The 12,522-nt window shown below is 53.8% G+C and overlaps 1 protein-coding gene across 1 annotated transcript in view; it reads left to right on the plus strand.

Annotated features, from left to right (window-relative positions):
• Positions 1-245: 245 nt before the first annotated feature.
• The window catches only part of KCTD16 (potassium channel tetramerization domain containing 16), a 57,246-nt gene continuing 44,969 nt past the window's right edge, over positions 246-12,522 (plus strand). Inside the window, exon 1 of the mRNA XM_041489996.1 lies at positions 246-1,077. Coding sequence (XP_041345930.1) covers positions 246-1,077 — 832 coding nt within the window. The remainder of the gene's footprint in view (positions 1,078-12,522) is intronic.

The following is a 12,522-nucleotide window of genomic DNA, read 5'->3' on the forward strand; positions in this document are numbered from 1 at the left end:
TTGCATGTCATGAGGTGATTGCTCTCCAGCCTCCAGCCTCCGTGGCTCAGTGTATAAACCACTTCTGCCACACTGTCACTCATGGACAATTCCAATTTTTCTTTTAAACAATCCTTTTGGCTGCTTTTATTTTCTCACTTCTCATTTCCCACTTGTTTCTTCTTAATGTTGGGAGCTTTATTCTACCCTCTGATGTGATTGATAGTCCTGCTTCTCCGTGCTGCTGATTTCCAGTTTCAACTACAATGGCTCTGAGTGGCAACTGCAGGACTTACCTTCCTGCCCGGGAGCAGGGCACGGGGCTGCACTCCTTCCCCGAGGTGGTGGAGCTCAACGTGGGCGGCCAGGTTTACTTCACTCGCCACTCCACCTTGGTTGGCACCCCTCACTCCCTGCTCTGGAAAATGTTCACCCCAAAGAGAGACACGGCCAACGATCTGGCCAAGGACTCCAAGGGAAGATTCTTCATCGACAGAGATGGTTTCCTGTTCCGCTATATTCTGGACTATCTCAGGGACAAACAAGTGGTTCTGCCCGACCACTTCCCAGAGAGGGGAAGGCTCAGGAGGGAGGCTGAGTACTTCCAGCTCCCGGACTTGGTCAAGCTCCTGACTCCCGATGACAACAAGCAAAGCCCTGATGATTATTGCCACAGCGACTACGAAGAGGTGTCCCAGGGCAGTGACTCCAGAATATGCCCCCCCTCGTCGCTCCTCCCGCCAGACCGCAAGTGGGGATTCATCACCATCGGCTACCGTGGCTCGTGCACTATTGGCAGGGAGAGCCAAGCAGATGCCAAATTCAGGAGGGTCCCAAGGATTTTGGTTTGTGGAAGGATTTCTTTGGTCAAAGAGGTTTTTGGAGAAAGTTTGAATGAAAGCAGAGACCCGGACAGGGCTCCAGAAAGGTACACCTCCAGGTTTTATCTCAAGTTCAAGCACCTGGAGAGGGCTTTTGACATGTTGTCCGAGTGTGGATTCCACATGGTGGCCTGTAACTCCTCGGTGACGGCTTCCTTCGTCAACCAGTACACAGACGACAAGGTCTGGTCCAGCTACACCGAATATGTCTTCTACCGTAAGTACCGGCGGCGCGGGGGAGAGCCGCGGCTGCCGTGCCGCCGACCGAGCGTTCCCGGGAGCGCCGGCCCCGTGCCCGCAGCCCCGGGCCGCGCTCGGGTCCGGGGGGACACATTGCCGTGGGGCCGTGCAGGTGCGGCGGGGCTGAGCTGGGCGGGCCGGGCCTGGCTAGGTGGCAGCACAGACTGCCGAAAGCGCCGTGCCTGTGCCCGGAGGACGCGGTGCCTCTGGCGCTGTAAATCAGCACCGGCTGCCTCGCACGCTGCCCGGGACGTGTGGGACACGAACCGAGCGCGCAAACGCTGCGAAACTCATTACAGAAAACCTTCGGCTGGGATTCACTTTGCAAAGGTAATAGAGGCTTGGTAATCACCAGGCACAGGCGGCCGAGCCATCTGTCAGCAGCGCTGACACGCTTCCACGCAGGGAGGGGAAAACACAATTCCATCCCTCTGGCCGCGTTTCAGCGGGGCGCTCTCAGAGGCGGCTGCTGCGCTCTGGAATGAGGCTCGGAGCAGAGAGGGGCAGGGGCTGGGCCTCGTTACGCAACACGCCCGTGGAAAAGCGAGTGTCCTCTCCAGGAGAAGTGTGTGCCCTGCTTCCTGCAGCCACATCGGAGCCGCGCTGCTCGCTGCCCTGAGCTGGAGTGCTCAAGGGCTCACTCAGCCTGGTTACCAGTGGTAACACCGGGGTAATCTGGATCCCGCGAGTCTGCACCAGAAAATCCTTCCACTTCTGCTGTGCCAAAACATTTGAGAGGCTCATGAGGCTGTTTGCCTCCATTTTCATTTGAGGAGGACGAAGGATGGAACAATTGCCCCATCCATCAGTGTAGCCAGCTGCTGCTTTGGCTGGTGGCCTTGGGGTGGAGGGACAGAGGGAGAGAGGGACACAGGGACAGAGGGATGGAGGGAGAACGCAGAGGTGCCACCCTGGGTGTGGTGCTCACAGTGAGCAGGCTCCTGGTGTGGGGAGCTGACAAAAGTTTTTGATGGAAGATGCATCAGGAAGTGAACAGCTTGGGTGTAACTCCATGGATTCAGTGCCATCTACCCTTGTGTGGGGCTCAACAGGCAGCCCTAATCTGCTTATGCAATGAAGCTTAAGTTAGCATCCTGAAAAGCCATCTGGGTTTTTGACATCTGTAGATTTACTTAAAATTAGTTTTCTAGCTGGATTTCTTAGCAAAATAGTTCTAAGGTCATGGATCTGCTTATATTCCAACAGGGATAGATGATTTGTGTTATTAAGAAGCTTCTGCTTGAAATTACAGTGTCTTGTACAAGTTCTAAGAGGAGAATTAATGTAGGTAAAGGAATGGATTAGAAAAATTGTGCTGGCATTTCTATTTAAAATAAGGAAAAAACATAAGTTCTTTATAGGCACAATGATCTCTGCTAATTGAAGAGAGGATGAACATAGGCTTTCCCTAAATTAGTAAAACAGACTCCTGATTTTCATATTTCTGAAATTTTTACCTTAAAGGATTGCACACTGCTCCCACATCACTTCAGCCAGGGTAGGGACCAAGAGGAGAGGTACTGTAGAAATTTTGGAGAATGAAAGTCCATAGCGGGTGTCACAAAATCTTCTCTCATCAGTTAAATCCAATTGAAGTTCCTGGAAAGATTCCTATCCAGTTCAGCAGGATTTGGCTCTGGTGGGTTTTGTGGGGTTTTGACACTGCTGCAGTTTCAGAGGTGGATTTTTCAGAGGGTCCTTCCCCAGGGAAAAGCCAAAGCCGTGGCTGTGGTGCCAGATGACCCTTTCTTGTCCCAGCCCGAGTGGTTCAGTTCTGCCTGGTGCTGGTGCTGCTGCCATGGAGCTCCAGCTGTGGATCTTCCCTGGCCCATGCTCAGGGCTGACCTGACAGCAGGCTCCACAATTCACCTGCAGCAAAGGAGCTCCCTCTCCAAATCTCCTGAAATAATTCCACTCCTATTGTCCCAAAGCCTTTCATCTGAAACTTTGAGGACCAATAAAATTGACATCTGGCTTTGCAGTGGAACATGGCATCTCCTCTGCAGCTGCTGAGCCGTAATTATCTCTTTAGATGCTGCCAGCTGTGCCTGTGTAAGCATTAATCATGGAGCTGCTGTGAGCAGGTCAATGGGCCTGAACCTGGGAGGTGTCTAACACAACTGAGGAGGCAGAGGCAGAGGTGGTCTTTGCAGGGCTGCTCAGGAGCTCCTGTGAAAGGCCTGTTGGAGGAAATCTTCCTGGCTGGAAATGGATGATTAGTTCCAAAGAAGGAAGAATACAGGGAGGAGTGGTGTTTCAATACACCAAGCACATTGTATGCTCCAAATAGCACTGGGGAGGAAAATGCCTGTGGTTGGCACAACGATAAAGAGCATTTTTCGTGTTCTAATCCATCTGAAAGTGGCTGAGATGGAGGGGAGGGGGTGTGAGCTGAGCAGCTCTCACACGGTACAGCGTGTGCCGGCGGAGCACTGCCCCATCAATATTGCATGGCCCTTTGTCCCTCGGGGCCGTTCCGGTGCTCTTAGGGGCTGTTCGAGACAGACAGTGCTCCTGTGGGGGAGGCGAGCCCTGCAGGATCAGCCTGGCACTGCCAGCCCGTGCCCAGGATCAGCCTGGCACTGCCAGCCCCGAGCCCAGGATCAGCCTGGCACTGCCAGCCCGTGCCCAGGATCAGCCTGGCACTGCCATCCCCACGCCCAGGATCAGCCTGGCACTGCCAGCCCCACACCCAGGATCAGCCTGGCACTGCCAGCCCCGTGCCCAGGATCAGCCTGGCGCTGCCAGCCCCGAGCCCAGGATCAGCCTGGCACTGCCAGCCCGTGCCCAGGATCAGCCTGGCACTGCCTGCCCCACACCCAGGATCAGCCTGGCACTGCCAGCCCCACACCCAGGATCAGCCTGGCACTGCCAGCCCCACGCCCAGGCTCAGCCTGGCGCTGCCAGCCCCGAGCTGTTTGCTGAGGAGCGCCCGGGGCAGGGGCACAGCAGGGGCACAGCCAGGCTCCAGCCAGCCCCCCATGGGCCGAGGCAGGGCTTGGGGACAGGCTGGCATGGGCCAGCAGAGCCACCCCTGCGCAGTGCAGTGACACAGCTCCCGTGGGGGTGGCACGGGGGTGGGCACGGGGCACTGCCAGGCTCCTGCTCGCAGGAGGAGAGGGGGGTGAGAGCTGAGGGGCTGCTCATGCATTTCCTTTCCCTCTGGCTTCTCCTATACCAAAGACATTTCCTTAAATTTTCTACTGGCTATGGATTTCTGACCAGGACCATTTTATGGGTTCCCCCCACTATTGCTTGAATGATCTTAAAGTAAAACCTCATCTCCAAGCTCTCTCATTTTTGAAGAGGGTGAACAGCCTCTGCTCGGGTCTTCATTTCGCCTGTTTTCAGCCTTTATAATGTGATGAACTGAAAGTGTGTGTGAACATCTGGTGACATCTGGTGGTGTTGGGGGCGGGGGCTGTGACAGCGGCCGGGCTGGCTCAGCCCCCCAGAGCCTGGCCCCGTTCCTGGGCCGTGGCAGCACCAACCAGCACTCTGCCTCCTCCCAGTCCCACAGCTGTGCCAGCCCTGGGGTGGCACCGTGAGCGTGGCTGCTGGGACTGCCAGGAGAGCAGAACAGCGGCGTGGGAAGGGACAGGGCCTGAGCTTCTGCCAGCAGCGCCGTGCCACAGCGGGTGTGTGTGCCTGTGCCTGCGGGCAGCTGGGACCTCAGGGACACGGCCAGGCATGGCATGGCACGGCATGAAACTGCCTGCCAGCCCCATCTCACGTGGCTATTCCCCAGCACCCTGGAGCCGTGTCCCATCTCTCTCTGAGAGAGGCTGACAGTCAGGATGGTTTCTCTGATTTGGTGGAGCCTTTCCTTGCACTGGCCCTTTCACAGCTGCACACAGGGAGCGTTCCAGGCACTGCAGATGTGCAAAGGAAGCGGTGAGATGTTGCTGGTGCTGTAGCTCTGGAAGCCAAGGATGGATGAATGATGCTCCTGCAGGCCCAGTGCTGGCTCTGCTCCCTCTGGGACCGTGGAGATGCTGGGCCCCACCTCGCTCTGTGCAGGAGCTGCCCAGGTGTGCCTTGCAGCTGCTGGCAGGAGGCTGATGGGCAGAGATGTTGGTGAAGTAGGCTTCAGAGTGTCCTGGGATAAACAGATGAATCCTCTTGGGTGGGGACGTGCAGGAGGAAGGAGAAATGTCAGGTGAGATTCCCCGATGCCTGTCCCTTGGACACCATTCCTGGGGATAATCCTGGTGTCTGCTTTACAGCAGGATCCATTTGGGATTGCTGCAGCCAGCTGGGGCCTGTCACTGTGCATGTGTGGCTGAGCTAAAGGATCCCATACTGATGTGCCTACCACTGACTCATAAATTCATTGTGTGGCAGAAATTTGACTCACAAAATGGAGCAGTCTTTGCACAGTGACACCCACAGCTGTGCTGTCAAACGGGCAAGATGTGGGAGAGGAACATCTCCCAGTTCTCTTTAAACCAATACTGTCACATGGTCCAGGAGCTGCTTCTGTCTGGTTTCAAATCAGTGAAGATCAAAATGACCCCAAAGTGAGCAAAATGAAGTCTAATCCAATGAATAATGCAAGCTTCTTCCCTGCTGACAGGAGATGTTTCTGTTTCCAGGTAATTATTGTCATCATCGGTGCCTCTGGTTCCTCTTGCCAAAGCAAACCCTCTCACCAGGATGATCATCTGCAGGTGCTGGGGCTGCCACCAGCCAGGTCTGTCAGTCTGTTCATGGCTGAAGGACCTTGCTCCAAGCTTTTTTGCTCTCCCAGTTTGTCAGGGCAGACTGAAAAACCTGCAGAGTTGTTGATTAGAGTTATTCCATAGATGAAAAAAGCTGTTATTTATTGGAAACCAGTTGTGTCAAATGTGATTGTCAGATTAGGCCAAGAATCTGCTGCTCAGTGAGCAAGCAAAGCAAAACTGGACAAAAGACTCGGCTGGATTTAGGGCTCAGAGTTTGTTCTAACAATGTACAGAAAGTGACGTTGGGGAGGCAGCAAGGATGGCTTTGGCTCCTGGCCTGTGTCTGCCCAGCGCTCAGTGACCCTCGGGTGTGACCCTCGTGCACTGCCACGTGTCTGTCCACACCTGTCCCCCTGCTCCAAGCGCCTCCAGCCATGGGGACAGCCCCTGGCCCAGCAGCTGCACGGCAGCCAGGCAGGCTGCTGCCAAGGAGGAGCCGTGTCCCTCTGTCCCTCTGTTCCCCTGTCCCCCTGTCCCCCTGTCCCTCTGTCCCTCTGTCCCTGTCCCTCTGTCCCCCTGTCCCTCTGTCCCTCTGTCCCTGTCCCTCTGTCCCTGTCCCTCTGTCCCCCTGTCCCTCTGTCCCTCTGTCCCTGTCCCTCTGTCCCTCAGTCCTTCTGTCCCCCTGTCTCTCCATCCCTCTGTCCCCTGTCCCTCTATCCCTTTATCCCTCAGTCCCTCTGTCCCCCTGTTCCCCTGTCCCTCTGTCCCTCTGTCCCCCTGTCCCTCTGTCCCTCTGTCCCCCTATCCCTCTGTCCCTCTGTCCCTCTGTCCCTCAGTCCTTCTGTCCCTCTGTCCCTCTGTCCCTGTCCCACTGTCTCTCTGTCCCTCTGTCCCCCTGTCCCCCTGTCCCCCTGTCCCTCTGTCCGTGGCTCTGGGGAAGGAAGGGCTCTGTGGCTGAGGAGATAAACCAGCACTGCCTGCAGCCGTGCCCAGCGGGTTGTGGCCTGCAGTTTGTGTGTTCCCTCCCTTCCCAAGGTGCCAGGAGGGCAGCGTGCCAGGGGCACTGGAGTGCCAGGGGCACTGGAAACACCCCGTGGGGCCGGTGCAGCCAGGGCCTGGCCGTGGGCACAGCTCTGGGCACATCCTGGCTGTCCCCAGCCACCGACGCTGCCACAGGGCCAGCGGGGAGGGACGGGAGGCACGGCTGTGCTGCTGCTGCTGCTCTGTGATCCGGAAAAAGACCACAGTGACTAACGGATTAACCAAGGAGAGCTGGCATTTAGGGGGGAAAAAAATCAATGTATTTGGAAGTGCAGCCTTGAGCTGGCCGTGTGCCAGGAGCAGCACACGAGGTCCCGCAGCCCCGTGTGGCAGCTGAGCAGGGTTTGCTGTGCTGGAAGCAGCAGTGTGCCAGGCAGGGTGTGGGCATGGCAATGCCCGCTCTGCTGCCCCGGGGTGAGCCATTCCCTGGGCAGGGCTGGGAGGGCTCCCTGCAGCCCCTTCTGCGGCTCCTTCAGCCTGGTGAGGGCTGGCCCCTTCCAGAGTTTGCTGAAATGTAGCTGTGGCTCTCAGGAAAACAGAATCAGAAAGAGTGAAGGAGTGCAAATGAGAAAACACGGCCCGGCATTTGCCGTTCAATAAACACCAGCAACATATTGTGCACACAGACAAACACTTCCTTGCAGCAGGTTGTTTTTTTTCTGTCCAGCCATCCTGGATTTGTTTAATTTTGTAACCACAATATTTTCTCAGTTTCTCCTCTTTTTTTTTCTTCGGCTTTTCAAGTTCAAGGCTAACGTACAGTAAATACGGAGACACGAAGGATAATCTAAATTACATCTTTGCACACAGAAAGAAGATCCCTTTTTTCTTTGAGCTTTCTTGCTCAAAATTGTATTTTTTATGAAAGAAGAAAATAGACTAAAGTGGTTTAGGCTTGGTGGAGTCACTTCAATTGTCACTGAGGTGTAATGCTGCCTGAGCTGGCCAGACCCAAGAATCCTGTGGCAGTGATTGCCCTGCTACTTTCAGATGTACTCGAGTTAATTCTGAATTACACTCAAACATTGCTGCCATTACTGGGCCTCCTAACGCTGCTCCCAGTGCTAAAGGGACAGAGGAGCTGAAGCTGCAGAACTCCTCGGTAGGGGAGGGTGCTGTGGGGATGATTTGGGAAGAGCTGAACACCTGGAACACCTCCTGGCTTCACCCAGGGCCGCTCTGAGGACTCAGGGTGGTACAGGAGCCCAGTGCTGGGGTGACGTGTCCCTTCCTGGCCCAGTGCAGGAGCCTGGCGTGCTCCCAGGCTCGTGGGCCCGGCTGAGCCTTCCCAGCACTCTGGGCTTACACAGAGGCACTTTTCACCAGGGTGTGGAGAACAGGGCTTGCAACCCAACCCATTCCATGGTTCCATGGCTCTATGGCTTCTGGAGCAAGCATCCCTTGGAGTGATTGTCCCTGGGAGTGACTGTCCCCTGGAGTGATTGTCCCTGGGAGTGATTGTCCCTGGGAGTGACTGTCCCCTGGAGTGACTGTCCCTTGGCTTTATCTCTCTAGCAGGGGCTGAGTGAATGGAGTAGGGAATGCCCAGCAGAGCCCTGGCTGGGCTGTTTTCCTTAGTTTCCCCAAAGCAGCTTGCTAAGTCAGCTGTCCAGCAGCGTTTGAAGCAGAGTGAGAAGTCTGGAGCTGTTAGCGCTGTTTTGCATTTCCGTAGCTGGTCCAGGCTGGGTTGAAATGCCCACAAATGTAAATTGGTCAGTTGGAGGGTGCCCCTGCTGACCCCTCTCTATCGACTCTCGCTCATGTCCTTCCCATCCAGGAGCTGCTCATACATCAGTCCTGTTACAGATTTCCCTGCACTGCCTGTGACTCTCCTAACGACGTGATTAACGATTTCCAGGAGCTCATTGATTAGCTGTTAGGGCCGCTGAAAAATTCCTCTGCCAGAAACAAAGTGAGGAGAAGTCTGGCCATCCTGGTCTGCAATCCATCCTGGCAATCCTGCTGCTGTGATGTTGGAAAGTGAGTACAACATCCCCAAACAATAAATCCCAAGGAGGAGGATGCTCCTGAGCTCTGGGAGTGTTCCTGGAACAGTCAGGAGGGCGCAGCAGCCTGAGGGACGCCCCCAGCCCGGGTCTGAGCAGGGGCTGCAGCTGGGAGCAGACCAGCACTGCCCTCCTGGTTCAGGCTTTGGCCAGGGCCTCAAAGCCGAGTTTAGAGAAAAAAAATCCTCTCTGCATATTTTGGAGGAGACTCATTTCAGGACTTCAGATCGAATTTCCATCAATCTGAATCAGAGTGTATTTTTACAGTGGAATTAAATCAGGCTGAAATAGAACCCAGTGGAACATGCTGATTTTGACTGAATTTTGCACTTTAAATATTTCCAAAGCCAAAAACTCCAAGCAAATCTTGAGTGAGGAAAGACCACACCACCAGAGATCTTGGGAACGTGTTTGTGCTCCTGCAAAGGGACTGTCACTGGATTTCTCTCAGAGCTTTCACTGCTGTGGGCAAGTCCAGCACTGGTCCCTTGAAGGATCTCAGAGGCTGATCCCGAGGCAGGGAGGTGAACATGGCTTATTGCAAATCTGCCCTTTGATGCTCCGGTAAAAATGTGATTTTTGACCACCACTTACACTAAATCTACCAGCAGGAGCCATGACGGGGCTCTCACAGACAGCTGGAGCAGGATTTTCTCTCTCAGTGCCATTGCCTCAGTGTGTTGCCGTGTGGCAGCTGAGTGTAGGGGAAACACTGAGGTGCCTCACTGAAGGTCTCAAACCCCCTTGTTCTAACGTGCCAAAATCAACCACAAGGAATTTGAGGAGTTACTGCTTGTTCTAAATGTTGGCTTTGCTTTTCTTTGGTTGTCTCTCCTGACCATCAGTCAGTGCAGGGAGCTGGGCCTCAAGAGGCTGCCTGGTGCTTTTTCCTTTGGTTTGATGTTACAGCATAATTGTGGGGAAAATAAATGACCATTGTCCTCCTGTGGAATTGCAGAGGGAATTCTGTTTCTGAATTAATGGTCCAGTGGTGGTCAGTGGTAACGTAATTTTTATGCATAAATAATGCCATTTATTATATTATTGATGCCTTTTCTTGTTGATGGTTTTTAGAGTCAGAAGAGCAGCTCTGAGGAGCTCGGGCTAATGGCAGGGTTTGTGCTGAGCCCAGCAGAGCTGCAGCAGCTCCCCAGTGCAGAGCTGGCCCAGCATTCGTGCAGCTCTGCCCTGGCAGCGTGTGCTCCCACGGGGCTGGCTAATTGCAAAGGCTGCCATGGTGAATCTCTCGTTGTGACACAGGGAATGTGTTTAATGTGCTTTGCTTAACAGCAGCTGGGCTGCCTTAGAGGTCACTGGCGGAAAAATGTTGCTGAAAACTTCTTGGAACTTGGGTTCCTTCAGTCTCAGGAGTTTGACTGTGACAAGCTATCACAGAGTCCCAGAATCCCGGGATCCCTGAGGCTGGCAAAGCCCTCCCAGCCCAGCAAGTCCCAGCTGTGCCCTGTCCCACCCTGTCCCCAGAGCCCCGAATGCCACCTCCAGCCCTTCCTGGGACACTCCAGGGATGGGGATCCAAACCTCCCGGCAGTGCCAGCGCAGGGACGGGCACTGCCCTGGCCCTGCTTTAACCCCAGTGCTCTGCCTGACCCCTCCTGCCAGCACTGCACACGGTGACTTTGCCTCAATCCTGCCATCACCTCTTGAGCCACAGTGTCCTGGTGAGAGAGGTTTTGTCCCCAGGCCTGCGGAACTCCCCTGGGCACTGTTTAACCCAGCCCATGTGTGGCTTTGCTCTCCCTGGCACGGCCACCATTACCAGGATGCAAAACCTCTCCTTTCTAGCTGGGAGAAGAGCAGTCTCCAGGTATTCTTGATTTCATTAATTTGTGAGCATTCAGGAGAACAAACCCTCTATTCTCTCAAGTCAATGCACTTGTATTATGTGAGGATTAAATCACTCCCTTCCCTCAGAGCAGAGTCTGCAGACAGAAACCTTCTATGCCTTTCCTTGTGTAGACAAAGAGTATTTAAATAAGGATGCTGATAAAAATGCTTTCACTGGTAAGGACTTGATTAAAGAAACTGCTGCTTTAGAGTCCTGTAGGTGAAGGCAGAAGTCAAGAGGTGCCATTTCGTGCAGAGAGATTGAAGAGTTCGTTTAAGTTTGGTGTGTGGGAAGAATTTTCACAACTCAGTGACATCTCCAGGGCTGGGGAGAGCCCAGGTGCCAGATCTAGTGGAAGTCACTGGTGGAGAGGATCAAACCCTGCTCTACCTTATTTCCATTTCTAAATCTTCAAAAAACTTGGCTTGTTCCTAGGAAGCATCATTTCACTTCACACAAGTTTTCTGTGTTTAAGAAGCCCTAATAATCCTTGCTGTGCTGAGACTCGAAGGACTGGAGCTGATCCACTCGAAACTGTCAATAATTGCCTCCCTTCCCTCCAGCAGCAGCCCACGTGTCCCTGGCAGGCTGCAGGGAGGCAGGTGGCACGTTGGCAGCCAGGCCCTGCTCTGGGGGAGGGTGACAGATTTGCCCACCTCTCCCTGAGCAGCTCCTCAGCCTCTTTGGTTCCTGCAGATAGGCCAGGGGATCCAGGGCTGGCTGAGGCTGCTCTGTTCCTGTCATGGGATGGTTCCCACCCCTGGGAATGCCTGCTGCACGCTGTGCCAGCCCCACACAGACTCACTGCAGGAGCACTCTGCCTGTGGAGCCACAACAGCAGACGGGACCAGCCCCTGCCTGGCTGCCAGCAGCCCTGGCTCCACAGCATCCCTGGCTCCACAGCATCCCTGGCTGAACGCTGCTGGTCCTGCTTTCCCTTCCCTTCCCTTCCCTTCCCTTCCCGCCCATGGCAGGGGTGGCACTGCCTGGGCTTTAATGTCCCTTCCAGCCCAAAGCATGCATGGTTCTGGGACTCCATGACACTGAAGTGTGTCTAAAAACATTCCCAGATTTTCTTTGCAAGAGGATAATCAACCCACAGGCAGAGAGGGAAGAGCAAACCCTCCCCCAAAGCCTCTGGAAGCAGCCTCTGCTGATGGAAATGCAGCAGAAATCCAGAATTCTCCCGAGGAAAGCTAAAAGCTACATGGCAGACAGTAAATAAATAATTGCAGGGAAACATTGCACATAGATTTCTTGGGGAACAGAACTTAATTAAATTTTGTGAACATGCCTACAGAGTTCCATTGATCAGGAAAAAATGGATATGGGCTACGTCTGTAAGATTTACTTGCTTGGTTGTGTTTTGCCTTTCTTCCCTCCCTCAGCTTCATTCACTTTATATCCTGCAGTGGTGAGGGAGCACATTTCTGGTTTTCCTCTGTGAAGAAATTGATTCTGGGCAGCACAGGACATGATGTATGGTTTGTAACTCTACAATATTGCTAAGTAAAAAAAAAAATTACTGAAGAAGGCCATGTAGATATTATATTAATTTCCATTTTAAAATGGATTTCTTCCCACTAGGACCAATAAAAAATGTGCAAAGACTTTCAACAACCTCTCTAGTAATGATTAATTAAAAGATGGGATAAATCTTGCTAGGCTAATTTAGCAAAGTAGTTTTTTTTAGACACTTCACAGGACATTTTTTGCCATTGAATCCAAACTTATACCTGATTTCACAGCAGCAGCCACTCTGGCTCAGGCTGGGATCTCAGCATCTGTTTGTCACCATGACCAGAGGCAGGCAGGAGTGTGGCTGGTGCCTGGCAGAGGAGCAGAGGAGCTGGGCAGCCACAGGG

The sequence above is a fragment of the Pyrgilauda ruficollis genome, unplaced genomic scaffold, assembly GCF_017590135.1.
Source record: "Pyrgilauda ruficollis isolate IOZ18807 unplaced genomic scaffold, ASM1759013v1 scaffold97, whole genome shotgun sequence".
In the NCBI taxonomy this organism is placed as follows: domain Eukaryota; kingdom Metazoa; phylum Chordata; class Aves; order Passeriformes; family Passeridae; genus Pyrgilauda; species Pyrgilauda ruficollis.